Source organism: Rhipicephalus sanguineus, chromosome 6 (assembly GCF_013339695.2).
Source record: "Rhipicephalus sanguineus isolate Rsan-2018 chromosome 6, BIME_Rsan_1.4, whole genome shotgun sequence".
NCBI classification, from domain to species: Eukaryota; Metazoa; Arthropoda; class Arachnida; order Ixodida; family Ixodidae; genus Rhipicephalus; species Rhipicephalus sanguineus.
The window spans coordinates 158,046,972-158,072,975 of record NC_051181.1 but is presented as its reverse complement, the minus strand read 5'-3'; the positions used below and the strand labels follow the sequence as shown (position 1 = coordinate 158,072,975).

The following is a 26,004-nucleotide window of genomic DNA, read 5'->3' as shown; positions in this document are numbered from 1 at the left end:
GTAATGGCACAGAGTGTATTAGTAAACTCTAAGGGGTTTACGCCCAGACAAGGGAGGGAGCCGGGAAGCGTGCGTCTCTACCACGAAGCAGTCGATCCTCAGTCCAACATGAAGATCTCAAAGTTGTAGAAGGCGGCGCTCACCGCGCTGCATGGCAGAAAACGATGCGCGCAGCGGTTCCGAAAGTGGCTGGTTATTTCGTGTGGACTACACCTCGGGATCTCCGCGCGCGAAACTCGCGACGACGCAGTTGCATCACGGCGCGTTTTCTCACTTGTTTTCTTGCGCTATTCATCTCGTCAGTGCTGAGGTTCATCGAGTGAGATGCATGACACCAAGCTGCAGTGTACTAGTACTAACCAAGCTACTACCAAGTTTTCCAATGCATGCGACTTTTATCTGTGCACCCGCGCAATGATTTTCCCCCGCACATAGCTGTATTTCTGCTGGTGGAGAAGCACAGACAAACCGAACCACAGATGAGTGCTACAAAGAGCTGCTTGATGGACCGGCTATAAATTCTTTTGATGCAGTCTTTGGGCAGCAGGTTTGGGTTTAGTTTTCCAGAATTCTATCATCATCATCGTTTTCCGAGCCTTCATGCTCGCAAGCGGCGGCAAGTCGCACAAGCAACGTAATGTCTCTGTTTAGAAAACCGAACAGAAAATTTCGGCAGAGACTGCAGCACAGCGACACTGAAGACGAAGCAGAGGTGACAAATGTCCCAGTGGAAAAGTCGCCGCCTCGGGTGGAGACACCAGCAGCGCCGGTGGTAGAGGCAGATGACTCCAAGGCGCCGGCGTCTCTGCTTAGTTTCGGTGATGACGACGAAGAGGGTGAGTATAAAACTTTCGAGCCCACAAAAACAAGAACTTTCAGGTAGCTTCAACTGTTCAGATTCAGCTTTTAGAGTACTACCACCCCTCGCGCACATGTGGCATTTACGTTGAGGCTACCGAAAACGGCAGTGACGGCGATGACGGTTTGCGATTTGGTTGTCAGACTAGGAGTCACGCACCCCTGATCCGTTCGTCCGCAGAAACCACCAATTGCTTACTTTTTTTTTTGTCCTTACCTTTTTATACTCGACGCTCAACTGATTGGACGACCGTAGCTAATGATAGGTGTCATAAGCTGTTGAGATATCATCGCTGTCGATCGACGAATCCTTCGTCAGCATGTTTGGGTCCATTCAGTCACATTCTGTAGGACGTGTCTTGTAACGCACCTGTTGAATGTCTACGACACAGGAATGCTCTGTTTTAAAAACAATATATGTCACTTTAATGTGTGCGAAAATCGTATTGCTGGGATACTAACTTGAAGGTTATCTTGGATTTTCCTGTCATGCCAAGAATAAGTGCTTAAACGCTGCTCTCAATACTGCTGCTACTAATACAGCAGTATTGCTTAAATTAAAAAGTTGGACGAGGTGTAAGGGATGCCTACCTTTAAGTCAGCACAGAAAGCAAGGACGACACGACCTGTTGCCTTCTCTTTTTTTGTCATCTACACCGGATTTAACGAATGCAGCACTACTTAGTCCTAGTTGGAGATGAGATTTCTCTTCGGACTTCACACTTCCTTCATTTAACACTTCATGGTTAAAGGCATGGCAACAGTTGACCATGCTGGCTCTGAAAATACTTCATGGAGAACTGAAAGCATGAGCTCAAGCGAGAGACCATTGCAGCCTCCTTCACATCAACGCTGCTAAATTTAAGTAGAGGGTATGGACGAGGCAACACAGCATTGTTATCTGCCTTTGTCCATGCTTGCGGCACCAAACACAATTATGGGATATTGTTACAGTATGTACCATGGTCAAAATGAGGTGAAATCTAAGACAACCACCTGGGATGTGTGAAGTTGCCCATATTTATCATGCTGGGGAAACAGCATGAGAAGCAGGACGTAAGAAAAGACTGTACATTCCACAGTGCCAATATTTATGACTTCTATGGTGATGCTGCTTAAGAACATTTTGCTACAATGTTCCATACTAATCACTGTGATTGAAACCTACATGACATTGATGAAGCAGTTGCACGATAGCACTGCTTTACAGGCAAGTCATGCAAACAGGCACGTTTATCCTAACCAAGTCTTTAGTCCACGCATTGTTACCTTTGAGACATGGTAATTTGCGTAGCTGGAAATCTTGAAAGTCATGTTGACTTTGTTCATGGTAGCAGTTAAAACTTTTATGAGCAGGCTTGACATTGTTGAGTTCAGAGGGCGCACATATTAGGTTCTTAGTGCTTTTCAGCTGAAACTTACAAGTGAGTCTTATTCATGCTCACAGAGACGGAGGTGTTCAAGGTGCGGAAGTCGACGTACAGCCGACGACTGGCCAAGCAGTTGGAGCGTGACCGTAAGAAGAAGCTTCGTGAGGCAACGAAGGTGGAAGTCAAGCCAGAGCCCGAGCCCCTACCCTCTGCACTTCCTGAAAAGCCCTCAGTGCGGCCTTTTAGCGATGAGCTAGAAATTAAGATTAAGGTAAGTCTGTCAGAAATTACTTTGGCATGGATCACCAATGCGATAAATCTTTACCAAGTGTTATAATTGTTCTTAGGGGCTCTGTAGCTTCAGAAAATGATTGCTGGGATACAGTGCTGAGGTATACTATAAACACAGCTTGAATGCAAACATTCGTAACACGAATACATAAATTGTATCTGAATGCCAGCCTACCTTGAATTGTTTGCTAAGAGCAGCTGAGGTAGCCCATGACCCCAATGTTAGTTGTTTTAAGAAAAGCTAAGAGCAACACTGAATGAGCCTAACTTGTTAAAGTATTCTTTCAAAACTCCGTTTTACTTTATTTGACAGGTTATTACTGGAGAAAAGAGAGGCTAGCTCTCCCTTATTTGATGTGTTGATGAAACCTCAGAGCTGGAATGTCAGTGCGACATCAAGAATTTCAAAGTGCATTCTCACATGTGATTTGGTGCAGAAAAAGTTTTTGTGTCTTTTCTAAACAAGGCATTACAAATGTCAGCCAATGCAGAGTAAATACTTGTGTGTTTATTAGTAGATACTGTAGCGACTAAATGCTGTTAAAAAAAATTGCTTCTAGGACACAGTGTGCATACTGCTAAAAATAATAATGTGCACTTTGCAGACAATTATTATATGTGGATACTTCACTGCACTAATCACTATTATTTTCTTGCCATGATGTAGAACACATTCAAGATCCTCAACTCTGAAGAAATCAAGGGATCGGAGAGCGAAGAAGAAGATGAGGGAGAGGGCCCTCAGTATCGGCGTCTAAGAAATGTTATCCAAAGTATGGCTTCCTTCTGTATCATGTATTCTCTTTTAATGCCCTGTTTTACTTATGTTGCTTGCAATGTATTCGTGTTAAAAAGACACTTGTAAAAATTCATTGTGTTAAGAATTATCTACAACCTTAATAAGGGCACAGGGTAAGCCCTATACGTTCCATGCATTTTTGACCATTTTGAGGTACCATTTTCTCAGTGACTAAAAGGGATATCCACATAATACATATATATCATTTTCATCAAAATTTTCTGCTCTTTTTAACTCTACCAGATTTATTAAAATTTCACTAACATATTAGAATTTTGGTTAATTTTTACCACTAGGGCCTAAATTTTGAGTTAACTTGCATCTTTGAAAATTTCTAACACACAAACTGTAAAGTGCATAACTTCAATTCTGGTACAGTAGTTGTATGCAGAATGCAACAAAATATCTTGGAATGCATAGGAAATAATGGTACCTAAGTAATAAAAAGCATGGTTTTGTTCGAAAACAGCTGAAAACAGCTATTTCAGCTGAAAAGTGAACATATTTTGCCACAAACACCGTTCAGCTATTTCATTTAGTAGCTACAAGCTGGGTAATCATTGCCAAAGTCAATTTTTCACTTTCGAGCCTGTCGTCTTGCTTGCTTGCTTCTTTTGTGAGCTGTCGTGCAGGTCTATCCGCCATGTATCATCGATTGTGGTCAACTTTTTCCAGCAAACTGACTCTATTTTGGCCAGGCTTCAATCCTAATTATTTCAGAATTTTGGCTGTTGCGATACTGCCATCATTAAATGAAAGAACAACGTCCATTGTCACAATCCTAAATACTCTGTAGCCTAAACAAAGACAGCAAAGACTCCGCGACGCAATTCGCATTAGCTTGTCACTTGCACCGCACAGTTTGCATGTACAGTTTGGTCTAATTGCATCACAAATAATATTCATGTCTATTAAAGCATACCCGTTGTCACCCTGCACGCGATTCGCCTTGAAGGACGCTGAAAATGATTCGCCTCGAAAGTCGCCGGCATTTATGCCGGCGACGTACTGAGGTGCTGAACAGTTCTCTTGTATACAGTTCTTGTATGCAATACAGTTCTCTTGTAAATGCGCATTTATGCGCATTTACAAGAGAACTGAATTGATTGCCACGAAATTTACACTTACTTAAGACCTTCTTTGCCCTCAGCTTCTCAACTTATCGACAGGCACAACAGACACAAGATGTAATGAAGCTAGGAGATGAAAGTGTTCGAACAGACGCGCTCCGAAAAACAAGTACGAATAAAAAGGTGCACAGCATCTTTGGACTGCTTTAGATGTTACCCGACAATTTCTTGCACACAGCTGACTCCAGACAAGCATTTTTGCTTTCGTGCACAAAATTTTTTTTAGAGAAATGGACCATAAGTACAGAGCACATACGAGGGGCTTGTCCGGGGATGCGTGTTTACTCATCACCTGTTTTGGGAAAAACTGGTTTTCAGCCACAACAAAATACTTTTTAAGAAAAGCACGAATGTGGGAAAATATGCACAAAGGGACACCCTTCCCAAATTGCAAAAAAAAAAAGTTTTTTTTTTTTTCAGGTTTTGCCTTACCCTTAAGCTTTTAAATTTGTGTGGTATAGCTGTACATGCGGATTACCTTGGGTGGTCTGTGACTTTGCACAGTGTACATGACTGAAAGTGTCATTTCAAGTCCCTGTTACTGAACATGTCCAGTGTTATTGATTATAGTCGCTGTTGCTCACGGCTGAAATTGATTACTTGGTGTTCAACTTTCATCATGCTGCTAGTTATTTGAACACTACAAATCAGCTTTCACTACTCTATAATCTCGTTAAATGGTACCTGAAAGGACAAGGAGAATATTTTTGTTTAAGAGGAGTTTTGTTAGCTCAGAAAAATGTGTAAGGGTGCACTAACTGTATGTCATGCAACTTTTAAACTTTGTGTTCAGAAAGGTTGAGCATCAAAAAGTAGATTCTGTCTAACAATGGACATTCGATGCAAAATTCGGTGATTGTACATTCCGTGGACTGATAATTTAATTACCATATTTTTTTGCGTATAACCCGCCAAAAATATGCAGGAAATTTGAAGCTAAAGTCGGGGTGCAGATTATTCATGAAATTTGGTGTGCAAGTTGTCTTCACCGCATGGCTTCATGGTAATGCAAGAAGGGCAGCTTCAAGTCAATACATGCTTTTTTTTACGCATCTTTATTTTCCCATTGTTTGTAGTGAAGGGTGCATGTTGTATGCAGGGGCAGGTTATATGCAAGAAATTACGGTATTCTTTCTTGCTTAAGTTCTTGCAACCGTTTTTTAAGGATAGCATCTTCCATAGAAAAGAGCCAGTAGGAGATTTTCAGATCCGAATTATTTCTTGAAAAACAACCCTTTAGGGCTTGTGCTGCCAGTTATGCTTCCTGAATGGTCGTTTCAGTGTTGCCAGCGGTTTTCTTTATAGGGAGATACGAAGATTCTGGTTAACGAAAGTATTATTTCATTACCCCAATACAACACCAACCAAATTGCAGGTTGTTGTTTGGTTTAGCAATTTTCAGTTACCAGGATTCTACTATGTATCTTTTCTTTATCTTAATATCTTGAATGAAACCACATTGTATCATAGTTATTGCCTAGTGCCACTAACCAAAAGGAATAATTTAGTCCTAGACAATGAGATGCAGCATTTAAATATCCTTGTTTTTCATTAGACATTGTCACCCTATAGTGATCTTATAAGATGAAACATTAATGAGAACTAACAGACAATCAAGCCAAGGAAAGTATAGGGATGTTATTTGTCGTAATTATGATATAAATGTGCAGAAATTTAAGTGGATGAAAAGACAACTTGCCACCGGCAGGGCCAAACCTGCAACCTTCGAATAACACTCCCAGGTTTAAAATGCACAGATATACCCAATAAGGTGTATGAGAGGACGACCGCCTCTGTAGCTCAATTGGTAGAGCATTGGACACGTTATTTGAAGGTTGCTGGTTCGGTCCCTGCCAGCGGCAAGTTGTCTTTTCGTCCACTTTAATTTATTTCTTCACATTTATATTATAATTACTACGAATAACATCCCCTATTACTTTTTTTGGCTTGATTGTCTGTTGTTATTGACGTTCTGTCTAACAAATGAAACGAGCCTTTAAAATTACTTTCTTTTTTTTCATTCTTAAAAGATGGAAGCAGCATGAGAACAAGGTTGTCAGGAAATTGAATTTCATTTTGCACATTGTGATGAATGAAAGCAGGAAAATTTGGGTGGGCTCTAGTGAACTGGTTGGAGTAATTAGTAGGGGTGTGCGAATATTCGAAATTTCGAATATTTTTCGAATAGTGTTTGCTATTCGATTCGATTCGCACTGGAATTTTACTATTCGAACTATTCGAACTATTCGAACTTCCCAAAAACAAATACAGTCAACGTCCGATTGAAAGTGACCCCTTCAAATTTTCAATAGGCTTCACCTCATTACACTCTCGTATTGCGGCAAAGCTGCCTTTCACGTACCGTTACGGTCGAACTTTGCCAAGAGACAGTCAACGTCCGATTGGAAGTAATCCCTAGAATTTCAATATGCTTCACCTCATCACACCCCGGTACTGCGGCAAAGCTGCTTTTCAAGCTCCGTTACAGTCGAACTGCCAAGAGACAACGTCCGGTGGTCCCTAGATTTTCAATATGCTTCACCTCATTACACCCCGGTATTGCGGCAAAGCTGCCTTTCACGCTCCCTTACGGTCGAACTTTGCCAAGACACAGTCAACGTCCGATTAGAAGTGGTCCCTAGATTTTTCAATATGCTTCACCTCATCACACCCTCGTATTGCGGCAAAGCTGTCTTTTAAGCTCCGCTACGGTCGCAAATGTATTACCTCAAGAAAACGCTGGTTCCACCATGGAGATGAAGGATGTGGCAGAGTTGGGGGCTAAATTAATGCATTTTTGGTCCTGAAATTTGGGCAGGAAGTCCGAAAAATTGGACGCCGAAGCTTTTAGCATCCAAAATTTCAGATGTTCTTATATATCGACGTCTACGAGGCAGATTTGGAACTCCGGACTTGAAGGGAGCACACCCTTGATCGCCACATCAGTTGGGCTTCCACAGAAGTTGAAAGAGGAGAGGCTGAGGAAATGGGCATCTTTGCCTATCACGTGTAAAGTGTTGTCGGCAACACTTTGGTTGCACCAAATCATGTACATAAATAGAATTCGGCCTCTACATTGGCTCATTCTTGATAAGACAACTATGAAACACCACCCCGCCAGTGCTTCAACCTGGCGAAAAGAAACGCTTTCATGTTGCTATCTCATAAGAATATGTGTAGGAATCCTCTCTAACTTTTTTTCTGCAATTTCGCTCCGAAGTATTAGAAAAACATTATAGAAATATTCGAAAAATATTCGATTCGATTCGCACTCGCACCTCAATATTCGAATTCGCTTTGCACCCGAAATTTTGCTATTCGCACAGCTCTAGTAATTAGTTATGCTAAGTTATGCTGAATGATGTTTCGTTGGTCCTGTCGAGTTTCTCGTGTAAAGGGCATTGATTATTCTTCGATGACGTCATAATGTGCATTGTTTGTTGCAATACTTGTGGATTATGGATAAAACCTGATTGCTGCCACTCCTGGTACAGGTGGTGTAATTCCTGATGCGGCTACTATTTATGCTTTGAAGAAGAGAAGGCAGATGGCACGTGAGATGGGCGACTTTATTCCTGTGGAGCAGCCAGAGGATCAGAAAGGACGGTGAGCCAATGCGTTGCCATAGTTTTGAGAAGCCCTGCGAGGATTATCTGTGCTCTCCTAAGCAGTGGCACATTTGCATTTGAATCTGGACGATTTCACAAAATACAGAAAACAGCAAGTCTTCGAAGGAGTACTGGCACATACTTTTGAAATTGTCGAAACTTTACCACATACGTCTTGCAAATATAAGGATGGCACTTAGAGGGTTGCGTAAGGCTTTGGGTGCATTAATAAAATCATTTAACAGTACTTCTAGCTGGTCTGGAAGTGTCACATCTCCTGGCATTATAGTGATGTCATTTCAGAAAATTTTGACAGAATAAGATTTTCTGCAGTTATCATGATCATGCTTATAAATAAAAACAAGAGTGCTGCACACAGTTGTTTTTTTCAGGCTGCACTTGTGTGTCACAGTTACAGCAGTCACAGGAATGGGATGAACCGGTGTATCGCAACACATCCACATTTTGGGTACTGACTCCAAAATTAATTCGTAGACACAAATGTTACAGTACATCGTGTAGCGTGGCCCCACATATGCCAGTGCTCTGTTCTAGGGTTTAGGGGATTTTTGCCTTCATTTTATGGAAACTATAATCTTAAAGAAATCAGTTCAGGACTACTGTGAATAGCAGTGCTCTCACATTGCAAGTTTTATTATGTGGTGCCTATACAACAAGGAAACATTACGTAATGATTCTTAGTCACTAAACTTAGTAAGTATAGTTTTTTGACAGCCACGGTTTGCAGTTGTAAAGCTTGCTCTGCCTAGTCACAGAGCATCATTCTGATTGTGATTTTATAAGGTGTGGTAAATCCTGGCATTCTGCAGTGGTGAAGACGAAGACCAGAGTGAAGATGAGGAGGGCCGCATCAACTTCACTGTGAACACAGCTGCCCTAGAGAAGCAACGTGCCAGGGAGGCTCTGATTCAAGCACAGGAAGGTCAGTGTGTGTGCATCTTGGTTGCTTGTTGCCTTTTGGGTGTGCCGCCATTATGTTACTTGGTATGTCTACATTGGCATGTGAATGCATCTGAACTGTATATGTTTTGTGATGCAAGGAATGTGAGTGCATGGGCTTGGGAAGGCTTAGGAGCCGAATAAAAGGCGTGTGCCGCCTTTCCGCTTGTCCTCGTGCTTCTACTCTGCGTTTGCCTCTCTGTAGTGGCCACAAATGGTTTACATCATTGTGTTGATTCCACTGTCATTATTCTGGGAAGCACGATAATGGCATTTGTTAGCAGATATGATTCAACAAACAAACAAAAAAGGTGGAGGTGGGAAGATATTACTTGAATGCTTTCACGTTTAGTGTATGAAACTGTATTTGGAGCCGATAAGAGAAAAAGAAGCATGATTTTTGCTCGTAGGATCCGAACCAGAACATTATGATTTTTTTTCACTGAAAGGTAAAAAGTATGATTTTCAGTTTATATTGGCCACCTTTTTGGAAGCCTTTCATCCTTGTATTGGCTACCCTTGTGGCTCAATCATGCTACTTCACTTGTAATTTCACACAGACTGATTGCAATTTTACAAGTGGCAGTGCCACCAAGGCAGTTTTCAGTGTTTCAAATGGGGTTGCTGGCATGTTAGTAATTGATGTTAGTCAAATACACAATTCTTTTGTGATGAAGGATTATATATAAAAACCAATATGGAGCACTTCCTTGCTGTGCTGTTGCTTTTGATTGCATAGTATCTGAACAGAAGTAGGTGCAATATAAATGTTGTACCTCTTGTCACATGTTGCTTTCAAGGTGTACTTGCACAGTGAGATAATTTTGTAATTAAATACATGTTGAAGAACAACATTTGTACCTTTATTTTAATATTTTCTCACAGCTTAGGAGCACTGTCAAGTTATATTACAAATGAACATAACCTGTTTTGCTGCTGTTAATCTTAAGTTATGCAGTTAACATGATCTGGAATTTTCGGAAGTACATATTGGCTTTTGCTCCAGAGTTGAAATGGAACTTAACCTTCTTGTTGAAATGAAAAAAAAAAAAAAAATGTTACTCCTCTTATATCGGTAGGCTTTCTTATGCCAGAGTAGTGCTATTATGAGGCTGGCAAAACTGTGTTGACTAATGTCATCTGTGCAGAGCAAAGTGGTGATGAGGTGGCCCGCGAGGATGTTGCTGAGTTGGAGCGCTGGGAGCAGGAGCAGATGAAGAAGGGTGTCAGCACTGCACCGGTAAGTTGTGGATATGTACTTGCTAGCTGAGGTATAAACCGGCAGCATCTAACGCAAAGGAAAGGTGCCCCACATCAGCACACACCATACATCGCATATACTGCTAGCCTTTGTCTTCAGTTCCACTTGTAAAAAAAAAAAGGAAGAAGAGAAATGATAAATTGTGGCAAAGCGAGAACAGCTGTCTGCACTAACACCACCACAATCTCTGGTTTGCTTAGGTTCTTTCATGCAGGGTATCATTTAAACCACTAGCCTTTTCATTAGCACTGTGCATTGGCTGATGAGCTTACTTAGTGGTTGGTGTCAAAGTAATGTAGCCACCATAATAATAATAATATCTGGGGTTTAACGTCCCAAAACCAGGATATGATTATGAGAGACGCCGTAGTAGAGGGCTCTGGAAATTTAGACCACCTGGGGTTCTTTAATGTGCACCTAAATCTAAGTACACAGGCCTCAAACATTTTCGCCCCCATCGAAAATGCAGCCGCCGCTGCCGGGATTCAATCCCGCGACCTTCGGGTCAGCAGTCGAGCGCCATAACTACTAGACCACTGTGACGGGAATGTAGCCACCATAGGAAGGCAGAATAACCGTACTACCTCTTGCTTTTCTTCAATACAAAATGCCCATGTGCATAGGCATGCACACGGGGAGGGGGGGCAGGGGGGGTGGACGCCCCACCTAGTCATCGAAGAGTGGGGGAGGCGCAAAATCTGCCCCATACATTGAGCCCCCTAGTCGCCTAGGGGGGGGGGCAAAATCTGCCTCGTACATTAACTTAGTAGGGGGGGGGGGCGCTGCGATGAACCTTCGCTCCCCCTGATGGTGAACCCTGCTCACGCCTATGCCCATGTGCACTGACACAGCAACATAAAAGGAAAAGACATACTGCATCCTGTATGCTGATGAAGCGCAAAAAAAGACAGATTCAACATTTCATTTGTGATTGGCAAATTTCAAATCACAGTTATTTTAGCAACCCTCCTTTTGACTAAATATTGTTGTTCAGAATACTGCTTGATTCAAAGTTTTCTGTGTTCTCACATTTTAACTGTGCAACTTTTATGTAGCTATTTCACTCTTAATGAAGCGTTGATTATAACGAGGTTCCTGATGGCTTTTCCTGATGGCTCTGTTACAACAAAGGTTGACTGTAGCTTGATGCTGTGTCATGATGTTGTATCTAACAGTGTGCTAAAATGCTAACATGCGCGTATGCAGGTTGCAGCAGTCCCAACGCCAGAGGAACAATGTGTGGTGCCAGCATACTTCACAGAGCAGCCCCCTGCTGTGTCAATCCAGGACAGGCAAAACCTCAGCTCTCAGGCTGTGCTTGAGCGCGTCACGGATCGGTCAGGGACTCTCTTGGAAATCAGATTTCTTGTGCACAAAACAACAAAGTGGGCAAGGGAAAGTGCAAGCATTCTGATGTCACCTTATATTGCTTTCTTTCTTTATTTATTAATAACTGCTCACACTTCCTTAGGGCCTTTCGAGTGTGGATTAAAAGGCATATAACAGATGAAGAAAAGTATGAGATGTGAGTGATTTCCTGAAAACATAGGATGCAAATATGAGAAAGGTCAGCGCGATATTTCGGAAACAGACAAGGCGAGAGAACACAAGCGCTTGCATTGTTTCGTCTCTTCTGTCCGTGTCCTGATTTTGTGTTAGATCTCTGTTATTGTACCAACATGCCCATGCTGCTTTCGTGAGCAATGAGTTACTTTGTGAGAATTGCCAAGGCTTTCTGCTACAATTTGCTCTAACATTTTATGCAAAGTGTGCTGTTACGTAGTGCTTATGAGTCAAGTGTTTGAGTAATTTGACTCTCATAATCTCATGAAGCTTCACATTTGCACTTATGATATTATGAGAAGGGTGTGTTCTTTCTTTATGCAGTACGTGCAGCGATAGGTGTAGTGTATTATTGCTATTGAGCGCAATAATCTGCAACAAGTACGTCAAGGCAGGCACAGAATAATTACATGCCTGCTATCTGAACTTTCACAAGCTTTTTTTTTTTTTCAAAATTCATAAGGGTTGCTGTGAGGTTGCAGTTGTCACTGTCAATATGTCTAGCATTTGCTGTGACTTGTAAGCTCTTTAGTTTATTAATTCGTTGGTGAACTTATAGAATAAACCACAGTTATTTTGAAGAGGGATTGGCAATGTTATTGAAAGCATGTGGTTGCACTTCCAGGCTCGCCACAGTGCGTGAAATGCTGGCCCTGCATCGACGGCAGAAAACACAGGCGCTCACCGACCTGGAGGTGTCGGCGGAGACTACCACACAGCTGCGTCAGGAGCAGCCTAAGTTGGAAACAAACTTCCGCTTCTTCCAGGAGATGCAGTCATATGCTGCTGATCTCATTGAATGCCTCGATGCCAAGGTGTGTGGATACCTATTGCATTCATTCATGCTGTGAGACCCACCGACATAGAGGTAGCATGGACAAGTAGTGTTACGGAATTACTATGCTGTCCACAGCAGAAAGTTTCTTACAATACCTGTATCTTGAGGAAAATCTGCTGCTACTGTCTATAAGAGTCTGTTCCTTGTTTTCTGTGGGAAAACCAGGATATGGGTGTGCAATACTCATCTCAAATGTTGCTTGATTTAGGAAAGTTATTTCTGCACAAGTTTGACTTTCCTGAATGTAGTCATCGCAACAAGTGTTTACCAATGATACTGCTTTTGTTGCTGTCCACCGACATTTAGTTTAACAAGTACGCAAAGAAAACAAGTAAGACTGTTGGAACAGTTGCACAGTGAGGGAAGATCTTGTGTATTTTTGTACTATTTTAGAGGCCTGCTATTTTTGTTCCCCTTTGGTATAATTGTACAAGCCAGTCCAAGTTATTATGGTTCAATGAAAATTGTATTCTTAGTGAAGGACTGATAGAATTTTATAGGCATGTGCAAATATTCAAGCACTTCAAATAATCGGACGATTCACTTTGATACGAATTGAAATTATTCTAAATTTCGAAGTATTCGAAATGGAACGAATGGACATATACACTCAAACCTTATTATAACAAAGTCACATCTGCCCCGAAAATAACCTCGTTATATCCGAAAATTTGTTATAAACGATTATTTGTAACACTATCTATGACAAGACTATTTTTCAATTAATTCGTTATAACCGATAAATCGTTATATCCATGTTCGTTATATCGAGGTTTGAGTTATAAACCGCATGCAACCTCCTGTAAAGGTGGTTTGACTGCAGTGGAGGGATGCTGTACAGTGAATACACCTATCCAGGGGCAATGCGCCCTGCAGCGAAACCCCACTTCAATGTTAAATGAACATATTAGCCTCACATCAATTAATCATTTTTTAAGTTTAAAATGCTCGTTAAACAGACATATATGCTCTAAGTAGAGTAAATTTTAAAATGTAACATATTTTATAGGTTATCACTTGCAGTCTACCGAAAGTAAAATCCTGCTACTATTCAAGGTTCCTTCCACTTCTCTTTGAACCAAAAAGAATGACACTTGCACATGCCTTGCTTCAGTTTAAAAAAATATTGTGCATGTTAGTTGGATGATGACAAATATGCTCATTTTTCTTTATAATATGCGATATACCATTCGAATTCAATTTGAAATTATTCGACCAAGCCACTATTTGCTTCGAACCTAAAATTTACTATTCACACAAGCCTAGAATTTTATGCACAGTTTCAGCACGGCATTATTTTTGTGAATTGAAAAGTTGGAAGAACTGTATGCTGCTTCAACAAAATGAGTTTATGAGGAAACTCTGTGATCCTTTGGCAAAAAAGTTTAGTGGGAATTTTATTTAGGTTTGTTACTCAAATTCAGTACATAAATATTTTTCTTGCATTATAATATTTGGACCTGAAAGGAGGACTGGTAGTCAATTTTTGAAAAAAATGTTTCTATGCTAGATAGGTCAAGCTATCAGAGATGATTCTGAAATCGGTGGCATTCTGGTGTACCAGCAGTGAGGTTTTGGCAAGGAAACATTGGTTGAGCTTCTTTCTCTCTGTAAAAATTCTTCTTTTCCAGTCAAAGAAATTTAGTGATAGAGCTTTTAAATTATGTTTTACTAAATATGAACTGGTTTAATGTAGGTCTCTCGGGTTGACTTATGTCGTAAATATCTGTTATGTGGTTCTCCTCTTATAAAATGATTAGTTGGTGAAGTACACAGAAGTGAGTTCATTGTATAGACATATTGTGGTCCTCTGTTACATGTTGCAGACACCCGTGATCCTGGCCTTGGAGGGGCGCATGATGTCTTTGCTTTGTCAGCGTAGTGAGAAGCTTGTACAGCGCAGGCACCAGGACATCAAAGACCAGGCTGAAGAATGCAACATTGCAGGTGGTGATGTATTAAAATCTGTTGTTACTTATCTCTGTCTCTCTCTCATTCTCTTGTGTTGCATGTATATATGTGATAGATAAGGCAAAAGATTTATGGACAACCTTGCACCCTAGGCTTACAACTCGATATTATTAAGCGGTGTTTGCACTAGGATATATAGACATAGTCTCTTGCATATTTACGATGCCTGCCCAGTCTGCACCTGCCATGATGACTAGAAATATAGTATTTCTATGTGAGCTTGCTGTGTGCAGTGATTCAAATAATAATAATGCAATTGATGGGGCTTTACATACCAAAACCACGATATGATTATGAGGGATGTCATAGCGGAGGGCTCCGCAAATTTTGACCATCTGGGGTTCTTTTATGTGCACCTAAATCTAACAATGGGCCTGTAGCATTTAATGCAGTGATTCAGTGACGGAAACAGAAGAGTCATTTGACGTCAGCAGCATGTTCATTTGGGCTGGTTGGTACATCTTGTCAAACAGCGCAATATTGAACAGCATTAACATGTGCACTTTTTCTTCGTATAATGTTCATGCTGAGCGCTAGCTCTGTCCTGTGCATCTTTTGTGCGTTCTGTTTTTGCACTGTCCATAATTCTGTTGTCTGATGAGTCAGTCAAGTCTGTGGCTTTTTTTTTTTTCTTTCCTCAGTGAAGGCAATGCGGGGACAGCCTGTGGAGGCTAATAATCGAGGCAGCCAGCAGCGAAGTTGGCGGGCAGCCGAACGAGAAGGCCGCAGGTAGGCTTTCATTGGGATTGTATTTGACAAGAATGTGCTGTTATTGCTAGTGCATTCACTCTTAAGGTCATATTTCATGGCCCAGTTGGTGTGTTTCTGTTACCTGATCAGCTGAGCAGAAACACACACTGCACAAAGGTATGTGAACAGGACATGTACAAGTTATCGGCTGATATTAGCGACTACATTGAAACAGAATCGATGCAACAATGCACTATGCTTGCACAGACAGACGATTGAAAAGACTGTCACATAAACACGTCAAAGACCAACTGGACGATCCCAGGAAGGGTCAGCAGCAGCAAATAGCAATAGCATTGAATAGTCACTTCCACAGGCAGATACATTATTCCAAATGTGCTATAGTACTACCATAAGCCCTAATATGCACGCTTGCAGGCAGCACAGTTGGCTGGCAAATTAGCCAGTTAATCATTATTTCTTATCATTTGCTGATGAACCCGTGCACGGTTGTTCGCATATCACCCAGTTTGCTCAATGTCGACCTCACATGTTAGCGTGGTCTCATCGCACACATTTAATCCATGTTTCCTTCTGCGGAATGTAATTGCTTCAGTTGACATAGTTAATGAATGGTCGAGCACCAAGATCAAGAAATGATTGTCACAGTGCCAAGGTAACCTGATGTGTTGTTTGTAGAGTGCGCAGACGCAAGGCTCGTGAGGCCCAGCATCAAGGCTTAGCACAGCCACGGAACTTGGTGCATCACGATAGCATGTCCACCGACGATGAGCAGCCCGATGCTGACAGGCTGTCCTTTGACAAGGAGCGAGGTATGTTCATTTGTGCTAGGGGCAATACAAACCGATTTCATTTTTTCCTGCAGAAGTGCAACGTGGGCGAATGGGTCAACATTCATTTTTAAGAAAGGAAAAATTGTCGTCCACTTGTTTGTTGCACAAAGCTACAATGGATACCCATGCAGATTTCTGTGAAAGAAAGCTTTGTAGTTAAATAAAAGCTCCCTGACCAAGGTGAACTTTTCTTGAAGTGCAAAGCTTTATGGTGAAATAGTGCAAACGATGAAACAGTGAAAAAACAAACAGGACTATATAAGTGTTGAGGTGTGAAAGGGCCTGATGTAGAAGAAATGAAATGCACGAGTTCATGTTTCACAGTCATGTTTTTTTTTCCCAATAATCGCTCAGTTGTGAGGCAACACTGTGTGTCCTTCCTCTCTTTTGTACTCATTTCCTGCACGCTGTTTTCTTCAAGAAATGAATATGCACCAGCTCACCCAACTTACCATTGTGCCTATCAGTTATCAGTCTCCTCGCAGCATCTAAGCAGTGCGTCTGGGATTGCAGAGCTCATCCTGGATGATGCAAGGCATGTCTTCGAAGATGTAACTGAGCAGTTCAGCAGCGTGGCCGCCCTGAAGCAGAAGTTTGAGCGCTGGAAGCGGGAATTTGGTGAATCGTACGAGCAGGCCTACATTCCCTTGTGCTTGGTCAAGGCTGCTGGTGCCCTTTGTGCGGCTTCAGATGGTCGCTTGGAATCCCATTGAGGTGGGGCTTCTTACGATGTGCTTTCATGTTGTTCACTGAGAAGGAACAGAGGTGTTTCTGTGCAGATTTTCATGAAACTTTCAGTATGTATATTTTACGTGCCGATTCCAAAGATGCAATTATTTTTCTAATAAAATATGTAGTTTTTAAGCTGCCAAATGCACCTTGTATTGTTCGGAGCCAGATTTTCTTCTAAACTGCGAGAATTGCAAAGCAAATCAACTTATAACAATGATTTGGAATGAGAACTGTATGCAGTTAAACAAGAATGGATATTCTAAACCCATTTGAGCAGAAAGGTGAACATATGCGAGTCCGTCGATGTCAAGCAAGGATTTTTCTCGCCAAAGTTCACATAACATAACTTCTATTCAAATTGGCTTAGTCTCCATTCTTGTTTTACTGCATACAATTTTCATTCCAGATTATTGCGCATGCTAATTTGCTTTGTAACTCCCACAGTTCAGAAAAAAAATCTTTCTCCGAATAAGACATATGAAACAATTGATATTTTAGAAACTGCATGTTGCACAAGAAAAATAACTGCATATTCTAAATCGGCACATAAATATGCATAAGCTGTGAAAGTTTTATAAAGGTCCACTCAAAATTAAAGAAATGGGCTTCTAAAGCAGCCCCCCTTTAAGAAATTGAATATTTACAGCAATGGCTCAATCCTACGTGAGTCTACCTTCTGCCATTGATTGAAAAGTGATGGTTCTGATTCCCTGCCATGGTGGTCTATTCTTATAGAGGTGAAATGTGTAACCAATGTTTGCTTTAATTGGCGTTCACTTCGGTCAGGATTTAATGACGATCATAAAGCTTTCCTATAAGTTTCTCCAAAGTGGTCATTGAGATACAGTGGAATCAAAAGTAGGTAACCACAGAAAATTAACTAAACAAAATTTTGCAGCTGAAAGTACTTTCTGGAAGCACTTACAATAACAAGAGTGATACAAATTTTTTAGAAAGAAATCAAAGATATCTGATCTCGGTGTCCAGTGCCTTTGACATGGAATAGCCTTGTAAGTAAAACTTAAAGAAACCGAAGTCTTGGTTTAAAGATAACAAAGGTGCAGCTTGTCATGTGTTTCTGCAACCTGATTGTTCTATGCAGCTTGGTGTCGATTCATTCTGTTTCACTGTGAGACAGTTTAGTTTTCTGAGTGCATTGCCTTTATCTCCAAATTTCTTTATGTTTTACAAGGTAAAAAGGTAAAACACAGAGCAGGAGGAGGAATAAACTTTTATTGAGACCAGCAATTTGTTTGGCTGGGCCTAGGCCTCCCACGTGGGGACGTCGAGGTATTGCCTCTCCGCCGCCTCGCGGGCCTGCTGGGTCGCCCAAAAACACAGAGCAGTAAAGAAAATTTTTAGTAGAGCAAGGGTTGCTCTCTGCCAGATCAAAGTTATGCTTAAATATATAGAGTTTCAGTATGTGCACTCAAAACTTAGATAGGAGATGTATTATTGTCTTGTTTTTGATAACGTAAAAGATGGAGGTTACGCATTATATATAGATTGGGAAAAGTAGCAGTGAACCATAACTTCATGTAAAAAAAAGGAACCTGCCCTTTATTGCTTGTATTGTAGTGCCCATATTTTTGTTTCTGGTTTTTTAAGAGTCTGCTGCACTGCATTGTGTCATCTAGTGAGTTGCACTCTACCTAAACTTCCATTTCTCTAGTTTCCCAAAGTTCCAAGCTCCAGCTTCTGCACAAGGCACATTCGTGCTATCAGGTTGATATTGTATTGGAGGCACTGTAGGTCCCAGCATGATGAGCTTATCTTTAGCAAGTGAATGAGAGGTAGCTAGCGCAATTCGGAATTGTGGTGATTGGTTTAGAACCATTTAAACATTTATTCTGTTCTATGAATGAAGAGACAATCACGAGCAGCACCATTTGATTGAATGATTAGAGTCCATTCTTTTTGTGTTGCCGTAGCCGCTACCATATTGCACTTTTCTGTCAATTTTGCCCAGCAGGAATTATGTCCTTTAAGTTCTTCCACACCTTCTGTCTGCCTGCATTCATCAAACGGTGGGGCAATATCTGTGCAGAAACCTGAGAGTCCCGAGAGCTGTGGGTGGTATGACGCACTCCTGTTCTACGGCGAAGACACACCTGATGACCCTGACCTGTGCCTCCTGCCCCGCATTGTGGAGCGTGTCCTCTTGCCAAAGATGGCTGGTCTGTCAGCTCTCTTCATGTGAAGCAACTTTTTAGTGACAAGTGAGCATACTTGGAGTGACATGTTAATCACAACATATTAATTACAAGGCATAATATATACAGACAATCGTCTGTATATTTTATGCCTTGTAATTAACATGTTATGTGATGATAAAACTGATTGAATGAATGAATGAATGAATGAATGAATGAATGAATGAATGAATGAAAAGGGCATGCAGTCGGATTGGCTCTTATGTAGTTAGTGTACATGTGACATAAGACTGTATGCTCAATAGAAAAGAAACAAGAAGCAAATAAGCAAATTTATAACTAAGTTTTCATTGCACATAATGCTTGTGTTGAGCTTGCTCTGGAAGTCCTCTTTCACAGCCCTTTTGACTATACTGAGATCATTGCATTTAACAGCTTGTATGTGTCTCGCTAAGTCATCTCTATCAGTAGCACTGAGCTCTTAAACTTTTAATAGGCTGTCACTTTCCGGGCAGCTCACTCTTCCAACGAAGGTCTGTAAAGAAAGTGAAAGAAAAACCTTTTCTAGGCCTGATACAAGGTGGGAAGATAAATGCATGCAAGTGCTACAAGCGGCAAGACAAGTAGAAAGAAAGAAAAGATAGCACAGTGACGACACGTATATCTTACAGCTGTCACTTTGTTGTCTCATGTTGCACTTTAATAAAACACACACATTTTTAATCTTGATGCATGTTTTGTACTGCAAAGAACGAGGCTACCTGATTTGTTTTATAATGTTGCTTACGGTATAATTGAGGGCTGTGTGAAATTTTACATAATGAAGCAGAGGTAATTGCTGTCTCTTCTGAAGTTGGAAGTGAAAGATGGAGTTGTAAATATAGTACGTTGTGCGCAGCACTAGCAGAAAAGGTCTGGGACCCGATGTCCAGCACCCAGACGCTGAACCTGGTGCGGACAGCCAAAAAACTGGTTGAGGATTATCCAACTGTCAATGCCCAGAGTCGGCACTTACAGGTCTGCCTTACTTTCTGTTGCTTTTTTCATGTGCATGCATGTAGGTACGTGTCACTGTGTTTTTTTTTATTCAGGTGAAAGCCTTAAGTACTTCATCAGAAGCTGGCCTTCAAAAATGCACTGCGTGGTACAAAAACTTGCATGACCTTAATAAAAATCATATAATAAATATCGGTCCTCGTTTCATTGTGACTCGTCCTCATTTTCATTGTGAACAAGGCTCCCATCAGGGGAGCCGAAACGTCTTTTTCCGTATCATGGTCGGTGTCCTGCTTTTATTCTATCATATCAATAAATATCGGTGTTCCAGCCGGAAGCGAACACAGGTATTCTGCATGGCAGTCAAGTATTCTACCACATAGCCACGCCAGTGCTTGAAACTACTTTGGAAAAAGACCCTCTACAGTCATGTCGGGCAAGGAGTCACATTAACAGATGTAATATTGCATTGCAGAAGCATACAATCGCACCAGGTGTCTCACCAAGTGAATTGCGTAACAAGTGGGTGGTTGAAAGCTGCCAACCCATTACTAAGGGCTGAGCTATTCATCGTCTTCATTATCAGCCACAGTGTCAACAATAACGCTGGCCTTGAAAATGAGGTGCGCTGTAGAAAAATCAGAGTGCTTACTCAAGCCCTGATGATGATCATGATGGTGATGATGGCCTTTGCCTTTGAGTCGTCTTTGGCGAATGCATAAAGGACCCCTGAATTTTTTTTGCACAGATGTAACAAATATTTAGTTAAAGTGGGGACTTACTGCATGCACAGTACTGCGATTCGATTCGAGGTGCCGAAGTTCGGAATTCGTCCCGCGTATAAAATCATGTTTTGCAGATCCTGTCGAAGATATCGCAGTTTATTTTTAAAAGTATAAAAACGCAAAGGTAGTATGTAACTTGATTCCTCTTCCTCACGATGCCAAAGAACTTGTTTTTTTCTGGTCCAACTTGCAGAATTTCATGGCCAAGGTGGCTGCACGCATTAGCCGAGCTCTAGATGAAGATGTCTACATTCCCCTATACCCCAAAGAGTGAGTTACCCTGCTGGTCTTGTCTTTGTTGTGACCTCACACATTCTGCCATCTTTGTAGGGTTTTGGAAAACAGGTCGGGGGCGCCTGCAGCCTTTTTTCACCGCCAATTCTGGTCCTGCCTTAAGGTGTGTATTGAGAGCGAAAGGTGAACAACCTTTCAACTTTTCAAGACAGAACTTGCATAAATGCACACTAGTGACATCAGTGTGGGCACCAGCCATGGTGGCCAGCTAGCTAGTTAGCTGACCACCGTTCGAAAGTTGTGCTCACTGGGGGAAAAAGCAAACTCTATAGAAGATGAAGCTGTAGTTCTTAAACTGCACTCAGTACCATAGTTAGCTGGCTAACAATGACCAATGTAAAGAGGTGAAACTCACTGATTAGTTTGGTTTATGTAATTTACCCTTTTGCGACCGTTGACGAGTATAGTCATGGGATTTTCTGACAAAATGACCGTTGACAACTATACACGTCATCAACAAAAATTGGTCCCACGTGGAACCGACGACGACTGTACCCGCTGTAGTTGTATTTTTCGACGCTAGATGGTCCCACTTGTCCATGTTTTTTCAATAGAGTTTATTCCTCCTCTTCCTGCTGTGTCTCGGCTTTCATTGCATTGCTGTCTCGGATACCACGCATGCGGTATCATTTTACGCAATTAGAGAAATAAAGAAACATTATTTCGTTGAAATAATAGTACCGTTTTATTCAGAAAAAAAAAGCTCTACAAAGTGAGCAAAAAACATTTTTGGTAATTTTGGCACGTTTTTCTTCTTTTCTTTCGGTCGTGAAAGGGTTAACATCCGCTATTGACTAAGGCTACAAGAGATGCCGTCAATTGCCACGCCTGGATCGAACCTGTGTCTTTCGAGTTGGCAGCTGAGTACCGTAACCACTGGCTCACCATGACAGCGTAAAACTCAGATGAATGTTCAATGTGTGTTTCAGCTTATGAAGAATGTGCTCAGCTGGCAAGGTCTGCTGGCTGAAGAGCCTCTCAAGGAGCTCTCCCTGTGCAGCCTCCTGAACCGTTACCTCATTGTGGCCCTGCAGGCTGGCCTCTCTCAAAGGGACACAGTTGAAAAATGCACTCGCGTGAGTGGCTCACCTTCCCACAGCCATTCTAAGGCTCATTTTATTTATTTGGCCATGGAACATATCCTCATGGTATTTTGTAAAAGTTGTTTGATATTTTTTGCACTTAAGGAAGTACACATTAAATAAAATATACTGGGAACAAAGTGTACTGGGCCAAGTCCACCAGTGCAAGCATGATTCGTTGATCGTGTGTTGGTTTGACTTATGGGTAGATGGGAGAAAGAGCGAAAGGAATGGCTTCATGGAAGGTTCGATGAAAAAATCCGTAAACAGGGGGTGGGTGCTCGAGCCAACGTTTCGACAAGTGGACTTGTCTTCTTCAAGGCTGGAACTGATTTCCTTAGCTATCGTGTGTACCGTATTTACTCGATTCTACCGCGCCCTCGATTGTAACGCGCACCCGTTTTCCGCGACCAAAAAAAAAAAAAAAGTAATACATCGATTGTAACGCGCACCCATTTTTCATGAGAGAAAAGAACAAAAAAAGTCCGTAGGAGTCAAACTTCGCACATTCAGAAGAACAAGTATTTGGGTTTTAAAGAACTGAAGTTTCAAAAAAGTAAAACACAAAATCAAAAGGCGGGCCTTGCCGCTAAAACTGTCACCACTACGGAGGCGATACGAGTCGCGTAATGGATCAGCCCTCGTCGCTGTCGGACAACTCCTTGTCGCTGTCAACACTCTTCGATTTCAGGAAACCGGCCCTGCTTTGGTCCACTGAAACCTTTTCGTGAAGCTTTGCTGTAAAAAATCTTCTGCTTCTGTTTGTGCCAGTCTCGCACGCACGTTTCGGGAACTCTGAACGAACTATATCCGAACGATCGCGATGCGGCCCGATTTCCGTCCGTCTCTCTGCACATGTAATAACAATTCTTTTAAATGCGGCATCGTGGTACACTCGTCGAGTATTTGGAGTCGGCACTTCCATACCGTCGATGCGAACGCAGAACGGGATGACAATCTCCTCGGCACACGTACGAACTGAAGAAATGGCCAAGGTGCGTAGGAGGCGGCCATTTTGAAATGTCGATGGCAATACGATAACCGAGTTTCTTTTTTTTTTTCGGTACTCGATTCTAACGCGCATGCGATTTTTGGACTCGTTTTTCCGGAAAAAAGGTGCGCGTTAGATTCGAGTAAATCATGTATATAATTCGATCATGTAGATAATTATCTACATGATCGAATGTTCATATTGTCAAAAACGGTACATTGGCGAAACGGGACAACCTATTAATGTTAGATTAAACGGGCATCGCGCGGACACAGCGAAAAAGTTACCCAAAGCAGTGGCACAGCATTTTAATGTAGCAGGTCACAACTTCGAAGATCTCAAACTTTACATACTTCAGTCAAACTTCCGGTCCCCAAGAGACAGAAAATATACAGTCATACCTTATTCACAAGTTCACTCCAGCCAGCAGGCATTAACGTTTCTAAGGGGGCTCTTGAATCTATTCGGTATGGTACATACACAACGAAAACGAATGAGTTAATCCCTTCTTCTAGGCATTTCGAACGTACTATTGTTAAAATGCCACGTGCTTCCATTGACAATCATTCAGTGAAACGTACACCCTCCCCCCCCCCCCCCCCCCCGCTTTTTTTTCTTTTTTTTTCCGCGTTCCTTATGACTCACCCGGTCGTCGCGGTGGCCTCTTCCCCCCCCCCTCCCCACCCCTTCTCCCCTCTTTTGGAGAGGACACGAAGCATATACACACGATAGCTAAGGAAATCAGTTCCAGCCTTGAAGAAGACAAGTCCACTTGTCAAAACGTTGGCTTGAGCACCCACCCCCTGTTTACGGATTTTTTCATCGCAGCTTCCATCTTCCACTTCCTGCCGTTTTTTGTATTTCATGGAAGGTTGCGTTTCAAAAGGCTGCTTGCATGACGTCATGCTGTCTTCTAGTCTTTCAGTTACGGTTAAACAAAAAGGTATTGGCAGCCTTTGAAGTGCATCCATTGGCTCTGATTGTGTTGCATGTTTACGCAGCTGGTGTCAACATTGCCAACATCGTGGTTGCGAGGGAGCCAGCTTCCACAGCTGGAGTTGTTAACACGCTTTCTGCGACTCTACCTGCAACACCTTGAGGGCCTCTCTGGTTCCTCTAACCTGGGACCAGATATGCATGCCAGGTATATGCATGACAAGTGTTCCTAACAAGAAATTGTTAGGTGTGACTGTAGGGTACCAGTTTGTTTGAGAGATTTTGCAAAGAAGCATTCCTTGTATACATGGGTGGTACCATGGAGGGCCAGTGCCACATGAGTAATCCTCTTTTTTTTTTTTTCTCCAGAGATGCTCTAGAAGAAGTTGGAAAGCTACTGGCCTCACTTACAGACAAGACCAAATCATGAGAAACATGTTGGAAATAAAAGACACACCTTGGCATTGCAACATTATTGTAGCAATGTGGGAGTGCTATATAATGTGTATCATAATTTGTCAGCTTTTTTCCTTCATTATAATTTTCCCAGTTTTGTCTTGATACTACTATACACAACACCAGTGGAACTGTCTAGCCGCACTTGTTTATGAAGCTGATAATTGACCAAGTCCTTCATCTTCATTTTTTGTGTTGAATATCGTCTTAGCAACACTGTTGTATTATTTGTTGTGCAAGTATTGTTGTAAATTATTTCCATGCTGTACCACTCCTGCTTGGTTCATGTTGGCCTGCAGTAGTGCAAGATAAATGAAATGACATTTTTGCACTTGACTTGTGTGGTAGCCTGGATTCTTATTTTACGCTTTGTTTTTGCTTTTTGGATTCTACTTACCGAATGGGCTGCAACAGCAAAGGCTGTTATTCACTCTGCATGATGCTTTGTGCGTGAGGAGCACCATAAATTGGCTTCCTCCTCCTCCAAGCACTTACTAGTGGTTCAGACGAAATTCATCCGTGTTTCGGCAGTGGTCAATCCATCAAATTGGACTTCCGTGATATTGTGTTGAGCTTCTGAACTAGCACTGCACCATAATGGCAAGCAGTGCATATATTTGTTTATGTGACGGTGCAAATCGTCGATTCAATACGTGGTTGGAACGTGACAATTTTGGGAGCTTAAGATTGAGGATGTTACTCCCGCTGGTGGCAAATTGACATTTATTTTACCTCAATATAATGTAAAGTTGGGCTAAATGCTAACAACGCAACGCAAGGCAAAGAAACAAGGGACAAGAAAGCACGTCAACTCGCGACGCAGCCGCTTAAGTCGAGATCGGGACCAGCCGGGATCAAGATCGATCGCGATTTGGCTGACATCTGCGCCAAACTTGATCCGGATTTGTGTGAGTGTGTCGGGGATCAATGTTGGTCGCGATTCAACGTTACTAGACTAGGTTCAGTTTACAAACTCTCCACCGGCGTCGTGCTTCGCTTGTGTCTCCGTTTTCCGTTTGGCCGACAGGTGGCGGGAGCGTTCCATCGAGCATAGGCGTGCGCACAGGGGGGGGGCGCAAAATCTGCCCCATACAGTGACTTAGTAGGGTGGGGGGGGGGGTGCTGCGATGAACCTTTGCCCCCCCTGATCGGCAACACTGCGCACGCCTATGCCATCGAGATCCACCCTCGCGGCTCGCAAGGCTGTGCTCGGGCGCCCAATGCGCACGTTTATGTACATTTAACCGTGTGAAAAACCTCAAGTGCATCGCTGCAACATAGCTTATCTTAACATATCCAGTCGTTGTGTGTGTCGCTTCTACCCCTTGTCCGGCGTCTTCTTGTTTTGCCCCAGCGTCATGTACCAACTGACCCAGACTTCGACCT

General features: G+C 42.1%; 1 protein-coding gene across 1 annotated transcript; it reads left to right on the top strand.

Moving 5' to 3' along the window:
- Positions 1 to 580: 580 nt before the first annotated feature.
- On the top strand, positions 581 to 24,660 carry LOC119396875 (PAX3- and PAX7-binding protein 1-like). Its single transcript, XM_037664230.2, is given in 20 exon segments — positions 581 to 836; positions 2,306 to 2,499; positions 3,187 to 3,292; positions 7,943 to 8,054; positions 8,887 to 8,999; positions 10,165 to 10,256; positions 11,484 to 11,614; positions 12,466 to 12,655; positions 14,505 to 14,625; positions 15,291 to 15,378; positions 16,039 to 16,172; positions 16,707 to 16,855; positions 16,857 to 16,907; positions 18,973 to 19,102; positions 19,977 to 20,095; positions 21,053 to 21,129; positions 21,190 to 21,256; positions 22,083 to 22,229; positions 24,228 to 24,370; positions 24,532 to 24,660. Coding segments are annotated over 20 exon segments (2,424 nt in total). The 5' UTR covers positions 581 to 637; the 3' UTR covers positions 24,593 to 24,660.
- Positions 24,661 to 26,004: the final 1,344 nt, after the last annotated feature.